Source organism: Ranitomeya imitator, chromosome 9, assembly GCF_032444005.1.
Source record: "Ranitomeya imitator isolate aRanImi1 chromosome 9, aRanImi1.pri, whole genome shotgun sequence".
NCBI lineage: Eukaryota > Metazoa > Chordata > Amphibia > Anura > Dendrobatidae > Ranitomeya > Ranitomeya imitator.
Window position 1 is genome coordinate 132,956,234 of NC_091290.1, and position 25,304 is coordinate 132,981,537.

Consider the following 25,304-nt stretch of genomic DNA (forward strand, 5'->3'; position numbering starts at 1 on the left):
TATATTTGTCCGTTTCTGTAAGAGCGCAGTTGTTTAGCACGAATGGAAGATGCTGGTTCGGTCTTGGCTTTCTCTTCTGGAACACCATGATGTTGATTTTCTTTGTATTGATCGGTAGTGCCCATGTGGAGCTGAATTTCTCCAAGATTTTCAGGTTTTGTTGGAGACCCTTCTCAGTTGGTGACAGCAGCAGTAGGTCATCTGCATACAGCAGGAATTTCACCTGGGCGTCATGGAGTGTGAGAACTGGTGCCGTGGAAGATTCCAGAGCGGTGGCCAACTCATTGATGTAGATATTGAAGAGCGTTGGGCTTAGGGTGCAGCCCTGTCTGACTCTGCGGCTCTGCTAGAAATCAGCCGTTCTTCTACCGTTCACGCTGTAGCGGTTCTCGGTGTAGGAGATTTTGATGACATCATAGGTCTTTCCTCCTATTCCGCTACAACTCCCTAACAAAAAAAAATTTGGTTCCAAAATTGTGCTGATGTAAAGGAGACATGTGGGAAATGTTACTTATTAAGTATTTTGTGTGACATATCTGTGTGATTTAAGGGCATGAAAATTCAAAGCTGGAAAAAAGCGAAAATTTTCAACATTTTCGCTACATTTCCATTTTTTTCACAAATAAACGCAAGTAATATCAAAAAATGTTTACCACTGTCATGAAGTACAATATGTCACGAGAAAACAGTGTCAGAATCAGTGGGATCCATGGAAGCGTTCCAGAGTTCTAACCTCATAAATGGACAGTGGTCAGAATTGTAAAAATTGGTCCGGTTATTAACGTGCAAACCACCCTTGGGGGTAAAGGGGTTAAGGAGGCCTTCCTCCACATCTCATCATTCTCCGCCACTAGAACAAAAGGGTGAATGTGTTCTATGCTGCTACAGCCAGTCAATTTTTTGGCAAGTTTGTCTATGATCCCCCATAAAAAATTTTTAGAAAATGTACCCCCCATGGGGAAATGTTTGTCAGCCCATACACTTAGTGTATGGGCATGAGTCTAGGAGACCCGCTCCTTTGTAGTGGGACAGGGTTTTTTTAGGAGGCCCTCCTCCATGCTTCTTCCAAGGGGGGATTGGGGTGCGTGCAAATTTGGGTCAAAGCGGCCCTTGCATTCAATGTATAAGGAAACAGTATGGCGGGACCAACTGAAGAATGTGAAGTGGGTTTTCCTGTGGCCATCCATCTAGTACCTGGGTTCAAAGGCTTCTTGGGGGGCATCTGACTTGGTAGCAGGGCAGGCCTTGCAGTCAATGCAAAAAAATTTTCAGTAAGCCCTCCTGTACCTCTCATGAAAGGGGTATTGGGGTGCGTCATAATTCTTGGCACCCACGCCACTCACTGCATAGGCAGTAACAGCATAGGAGACCCACTGTTTAATAATGGCCGTTTAAGAATATTAATGCCGCCTGATGCCCCTCTAAAAATAGGCTTTGTGACTTTAAGAGTCCCGCCTTCATAAATGAAACAAGATGTGTCTCCTTATGTGTCACACACCACTTGGCCAGCCAGGGTTGTTACATGTCACAATGACATTTCCCAGCGAATGTTATTCAATAGGTGACATCTCATTTGCGATTTTTTTCTCAGTCGAAATTGGACTGAAAAAAAAAATTGCAGCATGCTGCGAGTCTCGCCAATGCAAGTCAATGGGTGCGAGAAACAAAACGGACGGAATACGGGCCATCCGTTTTCCATTTGTTTTTTACAGATACCTTACCATTCTGTGGCATAGAACACTGTAAATGGTCCTGTAAATCATTGTATAAAAATAGTTGCAGAGAAAAAAAACGCATTGCATACGGATGTCATACGGATGTAAAACGGATGGTGCGATTAAAAATCGCATTGAACTCGCACGAAAATCGCATAGTTTGCATCCAATTCTTTTGGTCTAGATTATGGACCGTTTTTTTTCTAGCAAGTGAGTATGAGCCCTAATCCTCATCCTCATCATCCACAAGCACTAGAACACCAGGGTGAATGTGTTCTATGCTGCTACAGCCAGTCAATTTTTGGGCAAGTTTGTCTATGATCCTCATAAAAAAAATTTAAAAAATGTACCCCCCATGGGGAAATGTTTGTGAGCCCATGCACTTAGTGTATGGGTATTACAAGCCTAGGAGACCCGCTCCTTTAAATTGGGCCTAGTTTTTAATGCGGCCTTCCTCAACATCTCATCATTCTCCGCCACTAAAACACCAGGGTGAATGTGTTCTATGCTTCTACAGTCAGTCAATTTTTTGCAAGGGTATCTATGATCTCCATAAAAAATTTTTAAAAAATGTAGCCCCCATGGGGAAATGTTTGTGAGCCCATGCACAGTGTATGGGCATTACAAGTCTAGGAGAACTGCTCCTTTAAATTGGTCCAAGTTTTTAATGAGGCCTTCCTCCACATCTCATCATTCTCCTCCACGAACCAAATTTTGGGAGACTGTAACTTTAAGAGGCACAATGTGCTTATTGGTTCCAACTCCGGGAAGGCATAGAATCTTGTTGGTTTTAATACAAACATTACTTCAAAGGGTTTTCCAAGGACGTAAAACAGAGTTTGTTTCTGAAATGCAAAATAATAAAACTTATTAATGTAATTTAATTATGAAGTCTGCATTCATGTCTCGGTTAGAGACCCCTTTTCGCGATCTTGGGAGCTCCACTTCTGCATTCATTCTGCTGCATCAAGAGAGATTCTTCTCTCTCCCTTCGTTGATGATGTGATGAAGGGGGCTGGCTGTCTAACTTGGATTATTAGCAACGTCAAATCCCCCTTCTAATTCTAGGAAAAAGACAAAGAAAAAGGCCTGTTTACCAACTGAAATGAGCCACAGCCAGCCCCCTTCATCACATCACAGAAAGGGGATAAACTGTTCTCCAGTGTAGAACAAAATGGAGAAGAACCTGGTGGTAGTACAATTAGAAGTTGACATACTATCAACTGATTTTACCTAAAGCAAAACACAGCAATGTGCCAATAGTCCAACTTTGTGGGTGCAAAAATATTTGGGTTGCCAAAACACCATAATGAGGACATCACAACAGCTGACATGTTTGCAGTCCTAAAAGACATGGAGCACATGTTGGAGATAGTACAGTATGGAAACCTTTACATGATAAAGTGCCCAAATGTGGTCAGTAAAGAGAGATTGGCCCAAATGTGGGTTAATTTGACTGATGGGGTCAAGGTAAACAGGGGACATTGAGACGAGAGTTGTTTTGCCATTCAGGAAAGTCCACACATCAGACTTCCCAAGAGCTACCGTCCTCATTTTTCCTACCATGAAAGCACTCTTCCACAGTGTTAGATAAAGAGACATGGCAGCATGGACTGGTCACCACCTTCTCCAGACTTTATACTTATAACCATTTTTTGGGGTGAAGTGGAGGATTTTTTAGAGGAAGCCCAGGTAAACTGAAAATGTTTATCTCACAAGCATTTATCATAATTGGGGCCTACAGGAACAGGTTTAATGAACGTTGGATCATTGATGATGGCTGTTTTGAGAACCAACCGTGTTAAACCAACTTTTGGCCCAAGTTTGAGCACGAAAGAGACTTAATATGGTAATTTATAAAGTATGTACGAGACTTAACACTACTGAACCTACAGTTTACTCTATACCAACTTTTACCCAATTTTGCGCATTTAAGATGCTAAACATACATGACACAATCAGTACTGTTTACATACTTTTGGTTTAGTTTTTGGGCACTTAAGAGCTGAAGATAATCTATACCTGATTTTGTTCCAGTTTCGAGTACCTACGAGACTAAACATGACACAATCAGTACTGTATACTTTACTTTTGCTCCAATTTTGAGCACCTAGGAGACTAGTCATAATCTATACCTACTACTGACCCAATTTCGAACATCTAAAAGACTAAACAAGACTCAAAGTATAACATATCTACTTTGTACTTTTGCCAATTTTTATCACCTACAAAAATAAACATGGCCTTTTTAGCCCTGTTTACCTACTTTTTGGCACCTAAGAGACTAAATCTAAAAGACTAAACTAGACTCAAAGTATAAAATACCTACTTTGTACTTTTGGCCCAATATTTAGCACCTACGAAAATAAACATGACCAGCTTAGCCCTCTTTATCTACTTTTTGGAACATTTTTGGCAAATTTTGGGCAACTAAGAGACTAAACTTGGCCGTATCAGTACTGTACACCTACTTTTGTCTAAGTTTCCATGCTGTAAACCTACTTCAGGGCCGTTTTTTGATCAAATGATAAAGTAAACGTATTGAACATCTACTTCTGTTCAGGTTTGAGCATCTAAGAGGCTAAACATGATTGATCCGTTCTGGATCTGTATACAAGCCATGATTTATCTAAGCTAGAATTCTGATCTGGGTGTACATCTTATAGTCATTTTTCCAGAATCCCTTGAATAACGGGATATTATCTCTTTAGCTGCTGTGCTTGATCACCAATGAAATTTGCACAGACATCACATCCCTAATCTGGAACTTTATATGCGCCCCTGTTCCTCTACTATCTGGCTCTCTCATGGTTCAGTAGACCTTGCATTGCTCGATGTCAGTTGCAGCAAATGAGATATGTGCCCTATAAGAGATGTGTTTTTTAGGGCGTCCAGTAATGCAATTAAACGCAAAACATAATTGTTCCGCTGAGTAGAGTGATTGTGGGAGATGTAACAATTATGCACAGTCAGTGGCGCAAATCTAAGTCCTCATTATTGGAGTCTGGCTGGCAGTTTTTTGACTAGGGGGTAAATTATTTTAAGTGACCCAGATAAAAGTAGCTGTCAAATTTATAGGTAGGGGTAAGACTGGTGCAAACATTTGGCCAAGCACTGAGTCTGTAACAAATAGCTCGCGGCATCAAAAGTTTTGGAAGTGTCAGTCAGCCAATGTTTAATGCTTCATTACTGAGCAACACTGTGCGAGTCTGTGCCTGATATCACCTCCCTCTAAAACTTTTTTTTGTAATGATATATTCCAATTATCTAGGATCTCTGCCCACTATTGTGTCATGCAAGAAACAACATGTAAGTGGCTATCTTTAATTAATGAAATGACGCTAAGTTTCAGTCTTCAGCCCCCTTGCTCTACAGTTTTCAGCCTGATCCAAGTTTCTGATTTTTCTGTTGTGGGATTATCTTTTACAGCAATATAGGCTGGATGTGAAGTCTGTGTGTTTCTAGGGTGCTACCTATATATCAGCACAGCTTCTATCCTGCACTCACCTCATCTTCATATTCTTGTTCATAGCTTTTTTCTCTCCCCACCCTGAGACTCTAGATGCTGCACATATCTCCACAGTGTGAAAGGCGGAGAAAGCATGTACGGTCTCAAGGTGGGGAGAAAAAAAAATAAGATGCTGCAATCTCTAAAACAAAGGAATTGAGATAGGAGTCAGAGAGAGAGAGAGAGAGAGCAACTGGAATTAGGAGCTCTGATGGATTTGTAATTGATGAAGCAAAATGAGGGACAATGTTTCGATACTTTGCATAACTTTGCATTTAGGAAGCAAGAGAACAATAAAAAAAATTCTAAAAAAAAGTTATATACATAATTTATATATAAAAAACAGGATACAGGTATCAGAATTCATACTCTTTAGGTTTTGGGATGTAGGTTGTTGTGAATTCTGCTTTTGGGCTCCCTCCAGTGGTTGTAGGTGGTAATGCAGTTGTCCCTGGGCTGCAGTCTTGGACAGGTGTATCTACTGATTGCAATTCTGACTGGGATATTTAGGTTTGCAGGACTCATTGGTCCTTGCCAGTTGTCAATTTTTCTTGGGAAGTTGTTGTGAATTCTGTGGCTGAGTTCACTTCTGTGGTCACAAGTGGTATTGCAGTCTTTGGGCTTCCTCCCTCAGGTGTTTTGGTTAGCTCGTTGGCTGCCTTGCTATTTAGCTCCACCTGAGTCTGTCTTCCTTGCTCCTTGTCAATGTTCCAGTGTTGGATCTGAGCTACTGCATCTTTCCTTGGGCCTGCTGCTCTGCTAGATAAGTGCTTCTAGTTTGTTTTCTGTTTTTTCTGTCCAGCTTGCTATTAACTTTTGCTGGAAGCTCTGAGAAGCAAAGGGGTGCACCGCCGTGCTGTTAGTTCGGCACGGTGGGTCTTTTTGCCCCTTTGCGTGGTTTTCGTTTTAGGGTTTTTTGTAGACTGCATAGTTCTCTTTGCTATCCTCGCTCTGTCTAGAATATCGGGCCTCACTTTGCTGAATCTATTTCATTCCTACGTTTGTCTTTTCATCTTGCTAACAGTCATTATATGTGGGGGGCTGCCTATTCCTTTGGGGTATTTCTCTGAGGTAAGTCAGGCTTGTATTTCTATCTTCAGGCTAGTCAGCTCCTCAGGCAGTGCCGAGTTGCATAGGTAGTGATAGGCGCAATCCACTGCTGCTTATAGTTGTGTGAGGATAGATCAGGTACTGCAGTCTACAGAGATTCCACGTCTCAGAGCTCGTCCTATTGTTTTTGGTTATTGCCAGATCTCTGTATGTGCGCTGATTACTGCACGCTGTGTTGCCTGATTGCCAGCCATAACAGTACAAGGAGCCACACCAATGATTCCCAATAGAGGGAAAAAAGAAATCCTGACATCATTTTTTTTTCTAAGCTCTGTCTTCAGTCTTTTTTTTCCCCTAGACATTGGAGTGCTTCAGGACACAGCTGTGGACATGGATATTCAGGCTCTGTGCTCCTCAATGGATAATCTCGTTGTAAATGTACAAAAGATTCAAGATACTATTGATCAGAAATCGATGCTAGAACCAAGAATTCCGATTCCTGATTTGTTTTTTGGTGACAGAACTAAGTTCCTGAGCTTCAGAAATAATTGTAAGCTATTTTTGGCCTTGAAACCTCATTCTTCTGGTAATCCTATTCAACAGGTTTTGATTATTATTTCTTTTTTGCGCGGCGACCCACAGGACTGGGCGTTTTCTCTTGCACCAGGAGATTCTGCATTGAGTAATGTTGATGCATATTTTCAGGCGCTGGGATTGCTTTACGATGAGCCTAATTCAGTGGATCAGGCTGAGAAAAATCTGCTGGCTTTATGCCAGGGTCAGGATGATGTAGAAGTATATTGTCAGAAATTTAGGAAGTGGTCAGTACTCACTCTGTGGAATGAATCTGCACTAGCGGCTTTGTTCAGAAAGGGTCTCTCTGAAGCTCTTAAGGATGTAATGGTGGGATTCTCTATGTCCTTGGCCATTCAGATCGGTCGTCGCTTGCGCGAGCGTAAATCTTTGCACCATCTGGCGGTATTGTCTGAGAGTAAACCTGAGCCTATGCAGTGCGACAGGACTATGACTAAAGTAGAACGGCAAGAACACAGACGTCTGAACAGACTGTGTTTCTATTGTGGTGATTCTACTCATGCTATTTCTAATTGTCCTAAACGCACTAGGCGGTTCGATAGCTCTGCCGTTATTGGTACTGTACAGTCCAAATTCCTTTTGTCCATTACCTTAATGTGCTCTTTGTCATCGTATTCTGTCATGGCGTTTGTGGATTCAGGCGCTGCCCTGAATCTGATGGATTTGGATTATGCTAAACGTTGTGGATTTTTCTTGGAGCCTTTGCGGTGTCCTATTCCGTTGAGAGGAATTGATGCTACACCTTTGGCCAAGAATAAGCCTCAGTACTGGGCCCAGCTGACCATGTGCATGGCTCCTGCACATCAGGAAGTTATTCGCTTTCTGGTACTGCATAATTTGCATGATGTGGTCGTGTTGGGGTTGCCATGGCTACAAACCCATAATCCAGTATTGGATTGGAACTCTATGTCGGTAACCAGCTGGGGTTGTCAGGGAGTACATGGTGATGTTCCATTTTTGTCTATTACGTCATCCATTCCTTCTGACATCCCAGAGTTCTTGTCGGACTTTCAGGATGTATTTGAAGAGTCCAAGTCTGATGCCCTACCTCCGCATAGGAATTGTGATTGTGCTATCGATTTGATTCCCGGTAGTAAATTCCCTAAGGGTCGTTTATTTAATTTGTCCGTACCTGAACACACCGCTATGTGCAGTTATGTGAAGGAGTCCCTGGAGAAGGGACATATTCGCCCATCGTCGTCACCATTGGGAGCAGGGTTCTTTTTTGTAGCCAAGAAGGATGGTTCGCTAAGACCGTGTATTGATTACCGCCTTCTTAATAAGATCACTGTTAAGTTTCAGTATCCCTTGCCATTGATTTCTGACTTGTTTGCTCGGATTAAGGGGGCTAGTTGGTTTACTAAGATTGATCTTCGTGGTGCGTATAATCTGGTGAGAATCAGGCAGGGAGATGAATGGAAAACGGCATTTAATACGCCCGAGGGTCATTTTGAGTATCTGGTGATGCCGTTCGGACTTGCCAATGCTCCATCTGTTTTTCAGTCTTTTATGCATGACATTTTCCGTGAGTATCTGGATAAATTCTTGATTGTTTACTTGGATGACATTTTGATCTTCTCAGATGATTGGGAGTCTCATGTGAAGCAAGTCAGAATGGTTTTCCAGGTACTGCGTGCTAATTCCTTGTTCGTGAAGGGATCAAAGTGTCTCTTCGGTGTGCAGAAAGTTTCATTTTTGGGGTTCATCTTTTCCCCTTCTACTATCGAGATGGATCCGGTTAAGGTTCAGGCCATCCAGGATTGGACTCAGCCGACATCTCTAAAAAGTCTGCAGAAATTCCTGGGCTTTGCTAATTTTTATCGTCGCTTCATCTGTAATTTTTCTAGCATTGCCAGACCATTGACCGATTTGACCAAGAAGGGTGCTGATTTGGTTAATTGGTCTTCTGCTGCCGTGGAAGCTTTTCAGGAGTTGAAGCGTCGTTTTTGCTGTGCCCCTGTGTTGTGTCAACCTGATGTTTCTCTTCCGTTCCAGGTCGAGGTTGATGCTTCTGAGATTGGTGCAGGGGCGGTTTTGTCACAGAGAGGTTCTGGTTGCTCAGTGTTCAAACCATGTGCTTTCTTTTCCAGGAAATTTTCTGCTGCTGAGCGTAATTATGATGTGGGCAACCGAGAGTTGCTGGCCATGAAGTGGGCATTCGAGGAGTGGCGTCATTGGCTTGAGGGTGCTAAGCATCGCGTGGTGGTTTTGACTGATCATAAGAACCTTACTTATCTTGAGTCTGCCAAGCGCTTGAATCCTAGACAGGCCCGTTGGTCGTTATTTTTTGCTCGTTTTGATTTTGTGATTTCATACCTTCCGGGCTCTAAAAATGTGAAGGCGGATGCTCTGTCTAGGAGTTTTGTGCCCGACTCTCCGGGGTTATCTGAGCCGGCGAGTATCCTCAAGGAAGGAGTCATTGTGTCTGCCATCTCCCCTGATTTGCGGAGAGTGTTGCAGAAATTTCAGGCTAATAAACCTGATCGTTGTCCGGCCGAGAAACTGTTCGTCCCTGATAGGTGGACTAGTAAAGTTATCTCTGAACTTCATTGTTCGGTGCTGGCCGGTCATCCAGGAATCTTTGGTACCAGGGAGTTGGTTGCTAGATCCTTCTGGTGGCCATCTCTGTCACGGGATGTGCGTGCTTTTGTGCAGTCCTGTGGAATTTGTGCTAGGGCTAAGCCCTGCTGTTCACGTGCCAGTGGGTTGCTTTTGCCCTTGCCGGTCCCGAAGAGGCCTTGGACACATATTTCGATGGATTTCATTTCTGACCTTCCCGTTTCTCAAAAAATGTCGGTCATTTGGGTGGTCTGTGATCGCTTTTCTAAAATGGTCCATCTGGTGCCCTTGGTTAAATTGCCTTCCTCCTCTGATTTGGTGCCTTTGTTCTTCCAGCATGTGGTTCGTTTACATGGCATTCCTGAGAATATTGTTTCTGACAGAGGTTCCCAGTTTGTCTCGAGGTTCTGGCGAGCCTTTTGTGGTAGGATGGGCATTGACCTATCTTTCTCCTCGGCCTTCCATCCTCAGACTAATGGCCAGACCGAACGAACCAATCAGACCTTGGAAACATATCTGAGATGTTTTGTTTCCGCTGACCAGGATGATTGGGTGTCATTTTTGCCGTTGGCTGAGTTCGCCCTTAATAATCGGGCCAGCTCGGCTACCTTGGTCTCTCCATTTTTCTGCAATTCTGGGTTCCATCCTCGTTTCTCTTCAGGACAGGTTGAGTCTTCGGACTGTCCTGGTGTGGATTCTGTGGTGGACAGGTTGCAGCAGATCTGGACTCAGGTAGTGGACAATTTGACCTTGTCCCAGGAGAAGGCTCAGCTTTTCGCTAATCGCAGACGCCGTGTGGGACCCCGACTTCGTGTTGGGGATCTGGTTTGGTTATCTTCTCGTCATATTCCTATGAAGGTTTCCTCTCCTAAATTTAAACCTCGTTTTATTGGTCCGTATAGGATTTCTGAGATTCTCAATCCGGTGTCTTTTCGTCTGACCCTCCCAGACTCCTTTTCCATACATAATGTATTCCATAGGTCGTTGTTGAGGAGATACGTGGCACCTATGGTTCCATCTGTGGAGCCTCCTGCCCCTGTTTTGGTGGAGGGGGAATTGGAGTATATTGTGGAGAAGATTTTGGATTCTCGTGTCTCTAGACGGAAACTCCAGTATCTGGTCAAATGGAAGGGTTATGCTCAGGAAGATAATTCCTGGGTTTTTGCCTCTGATGTCCATGCCCCAGATCTTGTTCGTGCCTTTCATGTGGCTCATCCTGGTCGGCCTGGGGGTTCTGGTGAGGGTTTGGTGACCCCTCCTCAAGGGGGGGGTACTGTTGTGAATTCTGTGGCTGAGTTCACTTCTGTGGTCACAAGTGGTATTGCAGTCTCTGGGCTTCCTCCCTCAGGTGTTTTGGTTAGCTCGTTGGCTGCCTTGCTATTTAGCTCCACCTGAGTCTGTCTTCCTTGCTCCTTGTCAATGTTCCAGTGTTGGATCTGAGCTACTGCATCTTTCCTTGGGCCTGCTGCTCTGCTAGATAAGTGCTTCTAGTTTGTTTTCTGTTTTTTCTGTCCAGCTTGCTATTAACTTTTGCTGGAAGCTCTGAGAAGCAAAGGGGTGCACCGCCGTGCTGTTAGTTCGGCACAGTGGGTCTTTTTGCCCCTTTGCGTGGTTTTCGTTTTAGGGTTTTTTGTAGACTGCATAGTTCTCTTTGCTATCCTCGCTCTGTCTAGAATATCGGGCGTCACTTTGCTGAATCTATTTCATTCCTACGTTTGTCTTTTCATCTTGCTAACAGTCATTATATGTGGGGGGCTGCCTATTCCTTTGGGGTATTTCTCTGAGGTAAGTCAGGCTTGTATTTCTATCTTCAGGCTAGTCAGCTCCTCAGGCAGTGCCGAGTTGCATAGGTAGTGATAGGCGCAATCCACTGCTGCTTATAGTTGTGTGAGGATAGATCAGGTACTGCAGTCTACAGAGATTCCACGTCTCAGAGCTCGTCCTATTGTTTTTGGTTATTGCCAGATCTCTGTATGTGCGCTGATTACTGCACGCTGTGTTGCCTGATTGCCAGCCATAACAGGAAGTGTTGGATCTTTGTCTGGCTTCTCCTGCTTAGCTGCCAATTCAGCAAAGATAAGTGTCTGTATCTTTTGCTGTGGCACACATGCAGTGTGCTTATATTCTGTGCTATTCATTTGTTTTCTCTTGTCCAGCTTAGACTGTGTCAGTGTTTTCTCAGTCTTGTTGGATTCTCTGGAGTTGCAGATATACGCTCCACATCTTTAGTTAGATGGTGGAGTTTTTGTATTTTCTGCTGTGCATATTTTTGGAAGGATTTTAATACTGATCGCTTAGTATCCTGTCCTATCCTTTCCTAATTTTAGCTAGAGTGACCTCTTTTGCTAAATCCTGTTTCCTGCCTGCGTGTGTCTTTTCTACTACTCACAGTCAATATTTGTGGGGGGCTGCCTATCCTTTGGGGTTCTGCTCTGAGGCAAGGTAGAATTCCTATTTCCATCTATAGGGGTATTTAGTCCTCCGGCTGTGTCGAGGTGTCTAGGTTTTGTTAGGCACACCCCACGGCTACTTCTAGTTGCGGTGTTAAGATCAGGATTTGCGGTCAGTATAGTTACCACCTACTCCAGTGAAAGTTTTCATGCTGCTCCAAGGTCACCTGATCATAACAGTAGGTCAAATCTTGGTGTATGAAACAGGGAATAGAGTGAAAAATTGGGCAACAGATTTCAGCCCAAATTTAGACGTAGCTGAAGATGCAGGTTGGTGGCTGACACATTTATATAGGATTCTACACATCCCCCACTAATGTCAGGACGTGGGCTGTGTATGCAATCCTACACTAATTGGTATATGGCCAACAATAATGTGGGATGTGACCCTTTTAAGAAAAAAAAAAAGGATGGGGGAACATTCCTGCTATCAAGATTGGCCATATACCAGTTGGTATGTGGCCAATAATATCATGTATATTATGAAATCAATGATCGCAAAGACTATTGCCTTAAAAGTATATCTATCTCTTGTCATGTGCACTTTAAATCTCCTATTAAAAAAAAAACATAAACTTTTGTTGGGAGTTTTTCATGTATCATAATTCATTTTGGAACAGGTGAGACTATTATGTTCTTTATCGTAGATTCCGCTTTGCCGCAGTTCTCCATATGATCATTGTGCCTTTCCTCTTCCATGTACATAAAAATATGCAGAAAACACGGATCCTACAATAGGCCAGTAATGAAATATCTCTTCTCTTCTTTATACCGTGTCACATCGCAGTTTCCACAAAGAACGGGCATTGTATTTGTATTTGATGACTTAAATGGAGAGCGGCATCATTCTGAACAAGCAGCACAATATAAAAGTGGGCCATGATATATACTGATCAGCAGTCGGCTCTCAGGCGCTGACATGAAAGGGATTTTGCAAATGCCACAATTATAAAAAGGACAGATCCTCCAGGTGCTGATTTTAGAAATGAGAAAACCCGGAGAGAACAAATCAGCTATAAATATTACACAATGGCGAGGATTATGGAATAGGCGTCTGAGTTACCATTTACTTTTACTGCAAATAAGATCCCATTAACCATAGAGAGGAAAGTAGAAGATGAGCTTCACATCACAGTCAGCAACGCCATCTTGTACCCCTGGAACAATAGGGTCAATGAGCATCAGGGACCATTATTAGTGCAGAATGTTCTGTACGGGTGACACCATATATTGCATTGACTTAGGGTTAATCCAGTTTGTAGAGTCTTGGGGATGGCTCTTCACCCTTAAAGGGAATCTGTCTACATGTAATCTGAGATTAGCATCATGTAGAGGCAGAGAGCCTGATTCCAGCGATTTATCACTTACTGAGCTGCTTGGTGTAGTTTTAATTCAATCCCAGTTTTTTTCTGCCATAGATGTTGGAGTGTTGCTGTGTATAACCCCGCCCACATCACTGATTGGCAGCTTCGTTTCAGCAAGCTGCCAATAAGTGGAAGGGGCGGAGTTACATAGATTAGCCTGATTGGCAGGAGACACCTAGTCCTGTAGTGATAAATAATCTCCTGCTGATAAAACACTGATTACATTTAAATTACAACAAACAGCCTAATAAGTAAAACATTGTTTAAATCAGGCTCTCTTGCTCTATATTAAGCTGTTTTTTAGATTAAAAAGCTTAAACCTCCTGACAGATTCCCTGCAACTCACACAATAGGGTTTGGACTTTTCCAAAGGGAATCTCTAGGTTGCTACCTACGAGCAAGGAATGATAGACAATAGATATGCAGCACCAAGACATTAATAATAGCTGGATAAGTCATGGGTAAAGGCACGCGGCATATGGTCAGAATTGATAGTTTGGCAGAGGTCAGGGCGGATAGCAGACAAATAGGTGTGATAAAATACATATGCAGGGTCAGTGCTAAAAAAGACTGGAGTAACAGACGTCCACAGACTTTGGGAACCAAGTAAGTGATGGGTAAGACATCAAACTGCTACAAGATCATTTTATTGTCTCCTGGACCTGCTCCTGAGACGTCTGCTTCTGTAACTAGGTGCCACCATGTTAGTTCTTTGGATAGCGTTTGTGATGGAAGAAAAGTCAGTACCAGAGGCTCTGGGCAGCAATGGCTCGGTCCAGCCACAGAGGCTAGTGTGGCTAGGACCTGTATTATCATCAAGTTTTGCAGTATGGTTGTTAGCGCCATCCATATGGAACAGTACCACACCTTATTAAACCTCTCAGCTTATAGCTGGGAGTTGCCAGTTATGGTCTATACTACCTTTGGCTCCTGTTTTTATTAGCTCTTATCCTGCCTGTTTTTTTTTTTTAAGACCTTGGCCCATTTACTGACAATTTTGTTGACTTCTGACAATTTTGGTCCTTGACATTCCTCCTGGTCCTGACCTGGCAACCTGTCCATTCCTGCCAGGCCGGTCCACCAGCCAGCAGCTTCTCCAAGAACTAAACCTCAGGGCCACTGTTCACATCCTTGTACAGGGGTTTAAGAGTAAAGGCCAGAGCTCCCATGGCGCCCGATAGTCAGAGTAGCTAGAACAAAGCCTGCTTGTGGAAGCCCTTTTCAGATCTGTCAGGCTACCATGGACAGAGCCAGTTGACATTTTTAAGGGCACTTTGCTTGGCATTTTAGGGATTACATTATGAGACTCTTTGGTTTGCTGATAGTATATTTTTTTTTCTGTGCAAGGAAGCTGTCATGGACCTGTAGATCTCGAGTGAGGACTTTTGATTGAGACATAACTTGAAGCTATGACCTCTAAGGGTTAACATTTCTCCTTGTGGAGAGTGCCAAGCTGGCATACGGAGACTTGCCATGTGATGAGCCCCTGGAAACGAAAGTAACGTCTTCATGGATGACAGTAGGGACCCTAGTGCCACCTATTGGGAGCTATGATTCATGACATGTACAGGGTGGAGAGACCATTGGGTCTCAAGAGGAACCAGGCCCTGGTGCTACTACAACTTCCGCATGGCTTACAGTTACACGTATCCCAGGTCCACCTGCTCCACGTGCGATGGACACTTTCAGCATATGGGTTCACCCTCTCTGCTGACCCCAAAATTACAAAACCTGAGACCTTGTGTTCATCAGCAATCACTTTTATAAGAAAAGGGAACACAGAAAACAAGCCCTGGGCATGGTTTTGGTCTACTAGGCTGTCTACTATGGTCTACTAGGCTGGGTTTTGGTGCCGTGTACATTAAGCGTAAAGAACTGCCATTATTCCAACGGGACCATGTCTTTTGTATTTTATAATAAAAAATTAATGTTCAAGCCCACATATAATTTTTGATTCTGTGTGTTATGATCTTGTTTTCCAAAGTTCCTTTTTTTTTTTGTCTAACTGCTCTTCTTTCCCACCTCCCCAGCATATGACGGGTTCTTAGCCAATTCCTCTGTCACTCCACCTCCGCACACCACCTGAAGCCTCTTATCATTTTCTTGGAGATTTCCTAGACTTCCCAACCGACCTAGTTTCCTACTGAGAAAGTGAGAATTGTGTCCCTTTTGCCCAGTCCTTAAATTAGCAATGCAGTGACCCTCCCCCCTTGTTCTATGTTTCTTGACTTGCTCTTAAGAAGACTATACTGCCGGCAGTCAGTGCTTTGGGCTTGATAATGAGGCTGGCACTACCCGTCTCTTCTTGCCATTCATGAGCGGAATTGCCTGCTGGTTTGATCCTCGGATGTTCTAAGAGAGATGCAAGGCTCTGGGGAACCTTAGAGAACTACTGTAGACACAGTGCTAACCCGCTGCGGGAAGGTCCCCGAGGCACAGCTCTCAGCGATCAGTCTCTCTGCACTCAATGTTTCTGCCGACCTCATAGGGGAGGCAGGGGTCAAATAGCAGGAAGAAAGAAGAAATAATGAAAGAGTTAAAAAAGTTCCCCTTCCTAAAAAAAAAAATCTATCAGTAAATATGAATCTCTGTAATTTCTATCGCCATTCCGTAAATCTCACCTTATCCTCACATTTAAAGAGAATACGTAAATGACCTATTGCTAAAATCAGGTTTTTGTTACATTCATTTTTTAACAATTTTTGGCAATTTTTTTTTTTCATATCACAATTTTTTTGTTGTAGAGTTTTTCTAGGTGTTTATCATTGTTTTTTTTTCTTTTACAAAAACTGTACAGTCTATAGCAAATGATTGAAATGTGTAAATACTTTTCATTTGTCAATTTTGGGGTTTGTGGAGAGTCTTTTATTTGGGTGCAATTTGTTTTTCCCCCCGAAACGTATGGTATTTTTTTTCCCCAAAGGCTTTTCTATAGGGCTTGAACTATTCTGTAAAAAAATAACATTTGATATGAATGTAAGAAAATTAAAAATACCGGCAAAGTTCCCTGAAAAAAAAAAATAATTCGCATTAAAACATGCTGAACAAATCGTGTGCAGGAAATAATGCTTAATAATGCTGAAAGAAGGAACAAAGTTAATACTTATAATTACTGTTATACAATGAACATTATACACTGAAAAAATTCTACATATAAATTAAGGCATCTTTCAAAATCCACTTCTCTCTTTTCAAATAACTAAGCTACATCCTGTATTATACCCCAGAGCTGCACTCACTATTCTGCTGGAGCAGTCACTGTGTACATACATTACATTACTGATCCTGAGTTACATCCTGTATTATACCCCAGAGCTGCACTCACTATTCTGCTAGTGCAGTCACTGTGTACATACATTACATTACTGATACTGAGTTACATCCTGTATTATACCCCAGGGCTGCACTCACTATTCTGCTGGTGCAGTCACTGTGTACATACATTACATTACTGATCCGGAGTCACATCCTGTATTATACCCCAGAGCTGCACTCACTATTCTGCTGGTGCAGTCACTGTGTACATACATTACATTACTGATCCGGAGTTACATCCTGTATTATACCCCAGAGCTGCACTCACTATTCTGCTGGTGCAGTCAGTGTGTACATACATTACATTACTGATCCTGAGTTACCTCCTGTATTATACCCCAGAGCTGCACTCACTATTCTGCTGGTGCAGTCACTGTGTACATACATTACATTACTGATCCTGAGTTACATCCTGTATTATACCCCAGAGCTGCACTCACTATTCTGCTAGTGCAGTCACTGTGTACATACATTACGTTACTGATCCTGAGTCACCTCCTGTATTATACTCCAGAGCTGCACTCACTATTCTGCTGGTGCAGTCACTGTGTACATATATTACGTTACTGATCCTGAGTCACCTCCTGTACTATACCCCAGAGCTGCGCTCACTATTCTGCTGGTGCAGTCACTGTGTACATACATTACATTACTGATCCTGAGTTACATCCTGTATTATACCCCAGAGCTGCACTCATTATTCTGCTGGTGCAGTCACTGTGTACATACATTACATTACTGATCCTGAGTTACATCCTGTATTATACTCCAGAGCTGCACTCACTATTCTGCTAGTGCAGTCACTGTGTACATATATTACGTTACTGATCCTGAGTCACCTCCTGTACTATACCCCAAAGCTGCACTCACTATTCTGCTGGTGCAGTCGCTGTGTACATATATTACATTACTGATCCTGAGTTACATCCTGTATTATACCCCAGAGCTGCACTCACTATTCTGCTGGTGCAGTCACTGTGTACATACATTACATTACTGATCCTGAGTTACATCCTGTATTATACTCCAGAGCTGCACTCACTATTCTGCTGGGGCAGTCACTGTGTACATACAATACATTACTGATCCTGAGTTACATCCTGTATTATACTCCAGAGCTGCACTCACTATTCTGCTGGTGCAGTCACTGTGTATATACATTACATTACTGATCCTGAGTTACATCCTGTATTATACTGCAGAGCTGCACTCACTATTCTGCTGGTGCAGTCACTATGTACATACATTACATTACTGACCCTAAGTTACATCCTGTATTATACCCCAGAGCTGCACTCACTGTTCTGTTGATGGAGCTCTATAGTATACAGTATATACCACACAAGACAGGAGAGGTAACTCTGATCTGTCCTCCCCATGGGCTCGGAGGCACGAGTCCAGTAACCACATCCAGAAGTCCAGAAGAATATGAGATTTGTCAGCTGCTTTTGGTGGATGTGCACAGATCCTCCCTGCGGGACGGCGCTTCTCTTACTCATGTAATTGCACACTCCATTACCACAAGCTTAAAAAAAAACATGAAAAAGTCAGAAATCAAAGGTGCAGCATGAGATGCGTCACATCTCCCTGTGCGGCTGTCACATGTCGGCTGCGAGGTGACAATCAAACCTACACAGGCAGTTACCAGCGGAGGAAAGAAGGAGGAAAGCTGCACAGATGACTACAGGGGTGCAATAAAGCACTGCCACCATTACATCTCCAAAAGGGGCTTACTCTTATCTATGCCTAATTATGCAGGGACACATCACCTCATAGTTTCGTGCACACAGGGAACATTTACCCTCCGCAGATTGCACATTATAATTCCATACGGTGATACATGCACATTTTGGAGGTGGATGTGCAGTACCCAGCTCCGCAACCGAGCTGCCGCTGCCGACACTGAGGACAGCTGGTGACGGACGCCGATCGATCAGACATTGATGACTTTTCCTCAGATAAAGTAGTGGACAACTTCTTTAACAGTCATTCCTCAACACTCCACCATACACATAAGCGCTCGGCCAAGTATTCACCTGTTTTCAATGGGGAGACAGGAGAAAGCCGCTGCCATACTCCTCTGGCAGAGGCTTAATCTTCCCTGAAAATAAAAGAATCAACCATTGAAATTCCACCTGCCTGATCCATCTCTCCCCAGTATTATCTATCCGGGGTCAGTGTGGAAGCCCCCATCAGATGGCCATGTGTATGGGGTCCCTGTAGATATGGCAGATGGACCCGGCATTCGTGCATGTTTCCTATAGACCATGGCGATACAATAGATGTTTCTCACTATAATCCTGTCTCACATGGGTTTTCTTCTCACCTTTGCAGGATGTCGTTAAGCTCTACTGAGTATTTCGAGGGAAGGGCAGGACTGGGACCATTCACAATCAGCGATACAAGTTTGATCCATCTCGGACAGTCGAAGGCTCGAGTCAGGGAGCACATCTCATAGAGAATACAGCCCAGAGACCTGCAAATAAGCAGAAGACGATCAATATCCTAAGAAAATGAGATCATACAATGTGTACAATGGTGGAGAGAGATGTACAGTATATTCACCAAATATGGCTACAGGTGTAGAAGATATTGGAATGATAAGAGTTTAATAATATCACTTATAGAGGACCTGTCACCGGGTATAAAGTGGCCAGTTTTTATTTTACTTCCCCTGAGTATTCTGGTTTTTGTTGTTTTTTTCTTTTAACCCTTCCATACGGTTCCAGAGATATGGGCCTATGTAGTGCTTATTTTTATGGTCTATACCTAGGGGGCGGTGCACACAGGATCCTCGGGGGCGTGTCTCTGGCTGCTCTGCATTATTACCCTGTGAGCCACACCCTTTTCATAAAGACTATGAAAATTGGCACAAAATATTAAGGCCAATGTCTCAGGAACTGTACGGTAGAATAAAAAAAATATTACTACTCAAGGAATTAAAAAAAGAGCACAAACTGGTCACTTTTTACCACGTGACAGGTTCTCTATGGTGGCAACACTGTGGCTCAAGGACAATATGGACCATTTTTGTGGCTCCTTGGACTATATGCATGTCCTGATCTAAGGAATCAGTACTAATGGTGGTTTAATGGACACTGCACCTCTGCTCCCACTGAAGTGAACGGGAGCTGAGCTGCAGTACCCTAGAATGGCTACTATGATGTATGGAGCTGGGTTGTTCCATCTCTGTATACTGTTCACTTCTGACCGTAACAGACCCAGCTAAATATATAACATAGTGAATGAAATGAATGACCGTCCCAATTATTGTCACCGTGACGAGGCGGGATAGCTTTCGCATTTTTTTTTTTTTAAATCAAAAAACATGTTAACTAAATACGGTATATTATTTTCGTGCAGTATGCTATTTATTTACTGTAGAGTGTTTTATCATCATGTTTCTGTCTTTGCTTTTTTCTGTTTAGGGGCCTGTGTGAACATGCACTTACATGCTACATGCACACCAGTTTATATCCCAGTTCATACTTTTTAATTTTTTTTCTGGAGGAAACATGTTTTCTGCAGTGACGGATCACACTTTTCTATCTGCCGTCTGATGGAGAAGTCCGCATTTGGTGAATGCCAGGAGAACGTTACCCGCCTGACTTCATTGTGCCCGCTGTACAGTTTGGTGGAACAGGATAATGCTATGGGTTTGTTATCAGGGGTCGGTCTCGTCCTCTTGGTTCCAGTTTAAGGAAAACTTAATGCTTCAGCACAAGACATTCTGGACAATTGTAGCTTCCAGCTTCAGGGAACAGTTTGGGGAAGACCGTTTTCTACTCCCTATTATTATTCCCAGTGCACAAGGTCCGGTTGGTGGAAGAACATGACCGGCTGCAGAGAGCCCAGACCTCGGTCCCATCCAACCCCTTTGGGATGAATTAGAGAGGACCGGCCTCTCCCCAACATAAGTGTTTGACCTCTCAAATGCTCTTCTGGATGAATTGGCAAAAATTCTCACAGACGCCTTTAAAATCTTATAGAAAGCCTTCCCAGGAGAGCGGGATCTGCTATATCTGTGGAGAGGCTGACTCCATATTAATGTCTTTTCCATTAAATAAGTATAGCAAAATCCAACTTCCGAGATGTCATCTAGTCAAGCTTAAAGATAGTGTTATCTGAAGCACAGATGGAAACATAAGCCTCAGCTCCTACCTCCCCTAGACAATACCCATAAATGACAATTGTCTCCAGTGAAGAATAAGCGTGAACCGGTGTCTCTTTGATTAATGTGACAAATTGACAATACAAATGCGACGCCAACAGCGACCGCTGATTAATCCCCAACGTCTTATTACTGTGGTGCACAAACCAAGACCGGCCAGAAACGGAACGGATGATCTTCAGCTTAGTGTCATTGGGAATATTGTCCTGAAGACAGAGATTCAGTGACAGCGGCACTTTGTACGCAAAAATACACTCATGAAAAAAGTAGACAGCTGGGGAAAAGATGGAAACCAGGATTTCAGAAGAATGTTTTGTCCTATTCTTACACTAATTATTTTTTAGGTTTGCACCAGGCAAAGCAAAAAAATACAATAATTTGCATGAATAAATGAGACGGAAATCATTATAGAATAATGGGACCATCTTCTCTCCAGATGCTCGTTCATTCTATCCCACCATCGGTCCAGAGCCCAAACGCAAACAATACAGGACCTAGATATAATGTTCCATTTCTAATACAGGAACCCAGGAACATTTGCTACGTCTCCACCCTGATAGCTACAGTTTCTGGTGCAGGCTCACACTACTTACATATAGGACCACCCTGGGCTCTACACCATCTATAGCTACACTCCCTGGTGCAGACTTGCACTACATATATATAGGACCACCCTGGGCTTTACACCATCTATAGCTACACTACTAGGTGCAGGCTCTCAGTACATACATATAGGACCACCCTGGACTCTACACCATCTATAGCTACATTCCCTGGTGCAGGCTCTCACTACTTACATATGGACCACCCTGGGCTGTACACCGCCTATAGCTGCACTCTCTGGTGCAGGCTCTCACTACTTACCTATAGGACCACCCTGGGCTCTACACTGCTTATAGCTACACTACTAGGTGCAGGCTCTCACTACATACATATAGGACCGCCCTGGCTCTACACTGCTTATAGCTACACTACTAGGTGCAGGCTCTTAGTACTTACATATAGGACCACCCTGGGCTCTACACCATCTATAGCTACATTCCCTGGTGCAGACTTGCACTACATATATATAGGACCACCCTGGGCTTTACACCATCTATAGCTACGCTCCCTAGTGCAGGCTCTCAGTACTTACATATAGGACTACCCTGGGCTCTACACCATCTATAGCTACACTATTAGGTGCAGGTTCTCACTACTTACGTATAGGACCACCCTGGGCTCTACACCATCTACAGCTACACTCCCTGGTGCAGACTTGCACTACATACATATAGGGCCACCCTGGGCTCTACACCATCTACAGCTACACTCCCTGGTGCAGACTTGCACTACATATATATAGGACCACCCTGGGCTTTACACCATCTATAGCTACGCTCCCTAGTGCAGGCTCTCAGTACATACATATAGGACCACCCTGGGCTTTACACCATCTATAGCTACACTACTAGGTGCAGGCTCTCAGTACTTACATATAGGACCACCCTGGGCTCTACACCATCTATAGCTATGCTCCCTAGTGCAAGGTCTCAGTACATACATATGGGACCACCCTGGGCTCTACACCATCTATAGCTACACTCTCTGGTGCAGGCTCTCAGTACTTACATATAGGACCACCCTGGGCTCTACACCATCTATAGCTATGCTCCCTAGTGCAAGGTCTCAGTACATACATACAGTTAGGTCCATATATATTTGGACAGAGACAACATTTTTCAAATTTTATTTATAGACATTACCACAATGAATTTTAAACAAAACATTTCAGATGCAGTTGAAGTTCAGACTTTCAGCTTTCATTTGAGGGTATCCACCTTAAAATTGGATGAAGGGTTTAGGAGTTTCAGCTCCTTAACATGTGCCACCCTGTTTTTAAAGGGGCCAAAAGTAATTGGACAGATTCAATAATTATAAAGAAAATGTTCATTTCTAGTACTTGGTTGAAAACCCTTTGTTGGCAATGACTGCCTGAAGTCTTGAACTCATGGACATCACAAGACGCTGTGTTTCCTCCTTTTTGATGCTCTGCCAGGCCTTCACTGCGGTGGTTTTCAGTTGCTGTTTGTTTGTGGCCTTTCTGTCTGAAGTTTAGTCTTTAACAAGTGAAATGCATGCTCAATTGGGTTGAGATCAGGTGACTGAATTGGTCATTCAAGAATATTCCACATCTTTGCTTTAATAAACTCCTGGGTTGCTTTGGCTTTATGTTTTGGCTCAATGTCCATCTGTAGTATGAAAAAACGACCAATCAGTTTGGCTGCATTTGGCTGGATCTGAGCATACAGTATGTCTCTGAATACCTCAGAATTCATTCGGCTGCTTCTGTCCTGTGTCACATCATCAATAAACACTAGTGACCCAGTGCCACTGGCAGCCATGCATGCCCAAGCCATCACACTGCCTCCGCTGTGTCTTACAGATGATGTGGTATGCTTTGGATCATGAGCTGTACCACGCCTTCGCCATACTTTTCTCTTTCCATCATTCTGGTAGAGGTTGATCTTGGTTTCATCTGTCCAAAGAATGTTCTTCCAGAACTGTGCTGGCTTATTTAGATGTTTTTTAGCAAAGTCCAGTCTAGCCTTTTTATTCTTGATGCTTATGAGTGGCTGCACCGTGCACTGAACCCTCTGTATTTACTTTCATGCAGTCTTCTCTTTATGGTAAATTTGGATATTGATACGCCTACCTCCTGGAGAGTGTTGGTCACTTGGTTTGCTGTTGTGAAGGGGTTTCTCTTGACCATGGAGATTATTCTGCGATCATCCACCACTGTTGTCTTCCATGGGCGCCCAGGTCTTTTTGCATTGATGAGTTCACCAGTGCTTTCTTTCTTTCTCAGGATGTACCAAACTGTAGATTTTGCCACTCCTAATATTGTAGCAATTTCTTGGATGGGTATTTTCTGTTTTCGCAGCTTAAGGATGGCTTGTTTCACCTATATGGAGAGCTCCTTTGGCCACATGTTTACTTCACAGCAAAACCTTCCAAATGCAGCACCGCACCTCAAATCAACTCCAGGCCTTTTATCTGCTTAATTGAAAATGACATAATGAAGGGATTGCCCACACCTGTCCATGAAATAGCATTGGAGTCAATTGTCCAATTACTTTTGGTCCCTTTAAAAACAGGGTGGCACATGTTAAGGAGCTGAAACTCCTAAACCCTTCATCCAATTTTAATGTGGATACCCTCAAATGAAAGCTGAAAGTCTGAACTTCAACTGCATCTGAATTGTTTTGTTTAAAATTCATTGTGGTAATGTCTATAACCAAAATTAGAAAAATGTTGTGTCTGTCCAAATATATATGAACCTAACTGTATGGGACCACCCTGGGCTCTACACCATCTATAGCTACACTCTCTGGTGCAGGCTCTCAGTACTTACATATAGGACCACCCTGGGCTCTACACCATCTATAGCTATGCTCCCTAGTGCAAGGTCTCAGTACATACATATGGGACCACCCTGGGCTCTACACCATCTATAGCTACACTCTCTGGTGCAGGCTCACACTACTTACCTATAGGACCACCCTGGGCTCTACACTGCTTATAGCTACACTACTAGGTGCAGGCTCTCACTACATACATATAGGACCACCCTGGGCTCTACACCGCCTATAGCTACACTCTCCGGTGCAAGCTCTCACTAGTTACATATAGGACCGCCCTGGGCTCTACACTGCGTACAGCTACATTACTAGGTGCAGCCTCTCAGTACTTAGATATAGGACCACCCTGGACTCTACACCTTCTATAGCTACACTCCCAGATGCAGGCTCTCACTAGCTACATATAGGACCACCCTGGGCTCTACACTGCCTATAGCTACACTACTAGGTGCAGGCTCGCACTACTTACATATACACGGTGTTCCAAATTATATTTTTCTCAGATTTTCCTACATGGTCGGTGCAAATGACAGTCAGTCTAATAAAAGTCATCACATGTTAGATTATACATCGAATTTTATTGAAGAAACCTCCCAATGATAACAGTATAATCTCCAAAATGAATAAAACCTCACAATGCACTGTTCCAAATTATTAGGCACAGTAGAATTTCTATACATTTGATATGTTTTAAAGAACTGAAAATGCTCGTTTGTGGAATTTGCAGCATTAGGAGGTCACATTCCCTGAACAAAAAAAGCTATTTAACTTCAAAACAACCGAACAGGCCAAGATACATGATCACATAAGACCCCTTCTTTGATATCACCTTCACAATTCTTGCATCCATCGAACTTGTGAGTTTTTGGAGAGTTTCTGCTTGTATTTCTTTGCATTAAGTCAGAATAGCCTCCCAGAGCCGCTGTTTTGATGTGAACGGCCTCCCACCCTCATAGATCTTGTGCTTGATGATACTCCCAAGGTTCTCTATAGGGTTGAGGTCAGGGGAAGATGGTGGCCACACCAAGAGTTTATCTCCTAATATGCCCATAGCAGCCAATGACTCAGAGGGATTATTTGCAGCATGAGATGGGGCATTGTCATGCATGAAGATGATTTTGCTCCTGAAGGCACATTTCTGCTTTCTATACCATGGAACAAAGTTGTCAGTCAGAAA

The 25,304-nt window shown here is 43.2% G+C and overlaps 1 protein-coding gene across 5 annotated transcripts in view; it reads right to left on the minus strand.

Moving 5' to 3' along the window:
* LOC138648963 (serine/threonine-protein kinase Nek11-like) overlaps nucleotides 1-25,304 on the minus strand; it is a 247,426-nt gene that overhangs the window by 102,194 nt on the left and 119,928 nt on the right. For all 5 annotated transcript variants that reach the window (XM_069738971.1, XM_069738970.1, XM_069738973.1 and 2 more), the window contains one exon: nucleotides 18,882-19,031. In XM_069738971.1, coding sequence (XP_069595072.1) covers nucleotides 18,882-19,031 — 150 coding nt within the window. The remainder of the gene's footprint in view (nucleotides 1-18,881; nucleotides 19,032-25,304) is intronic.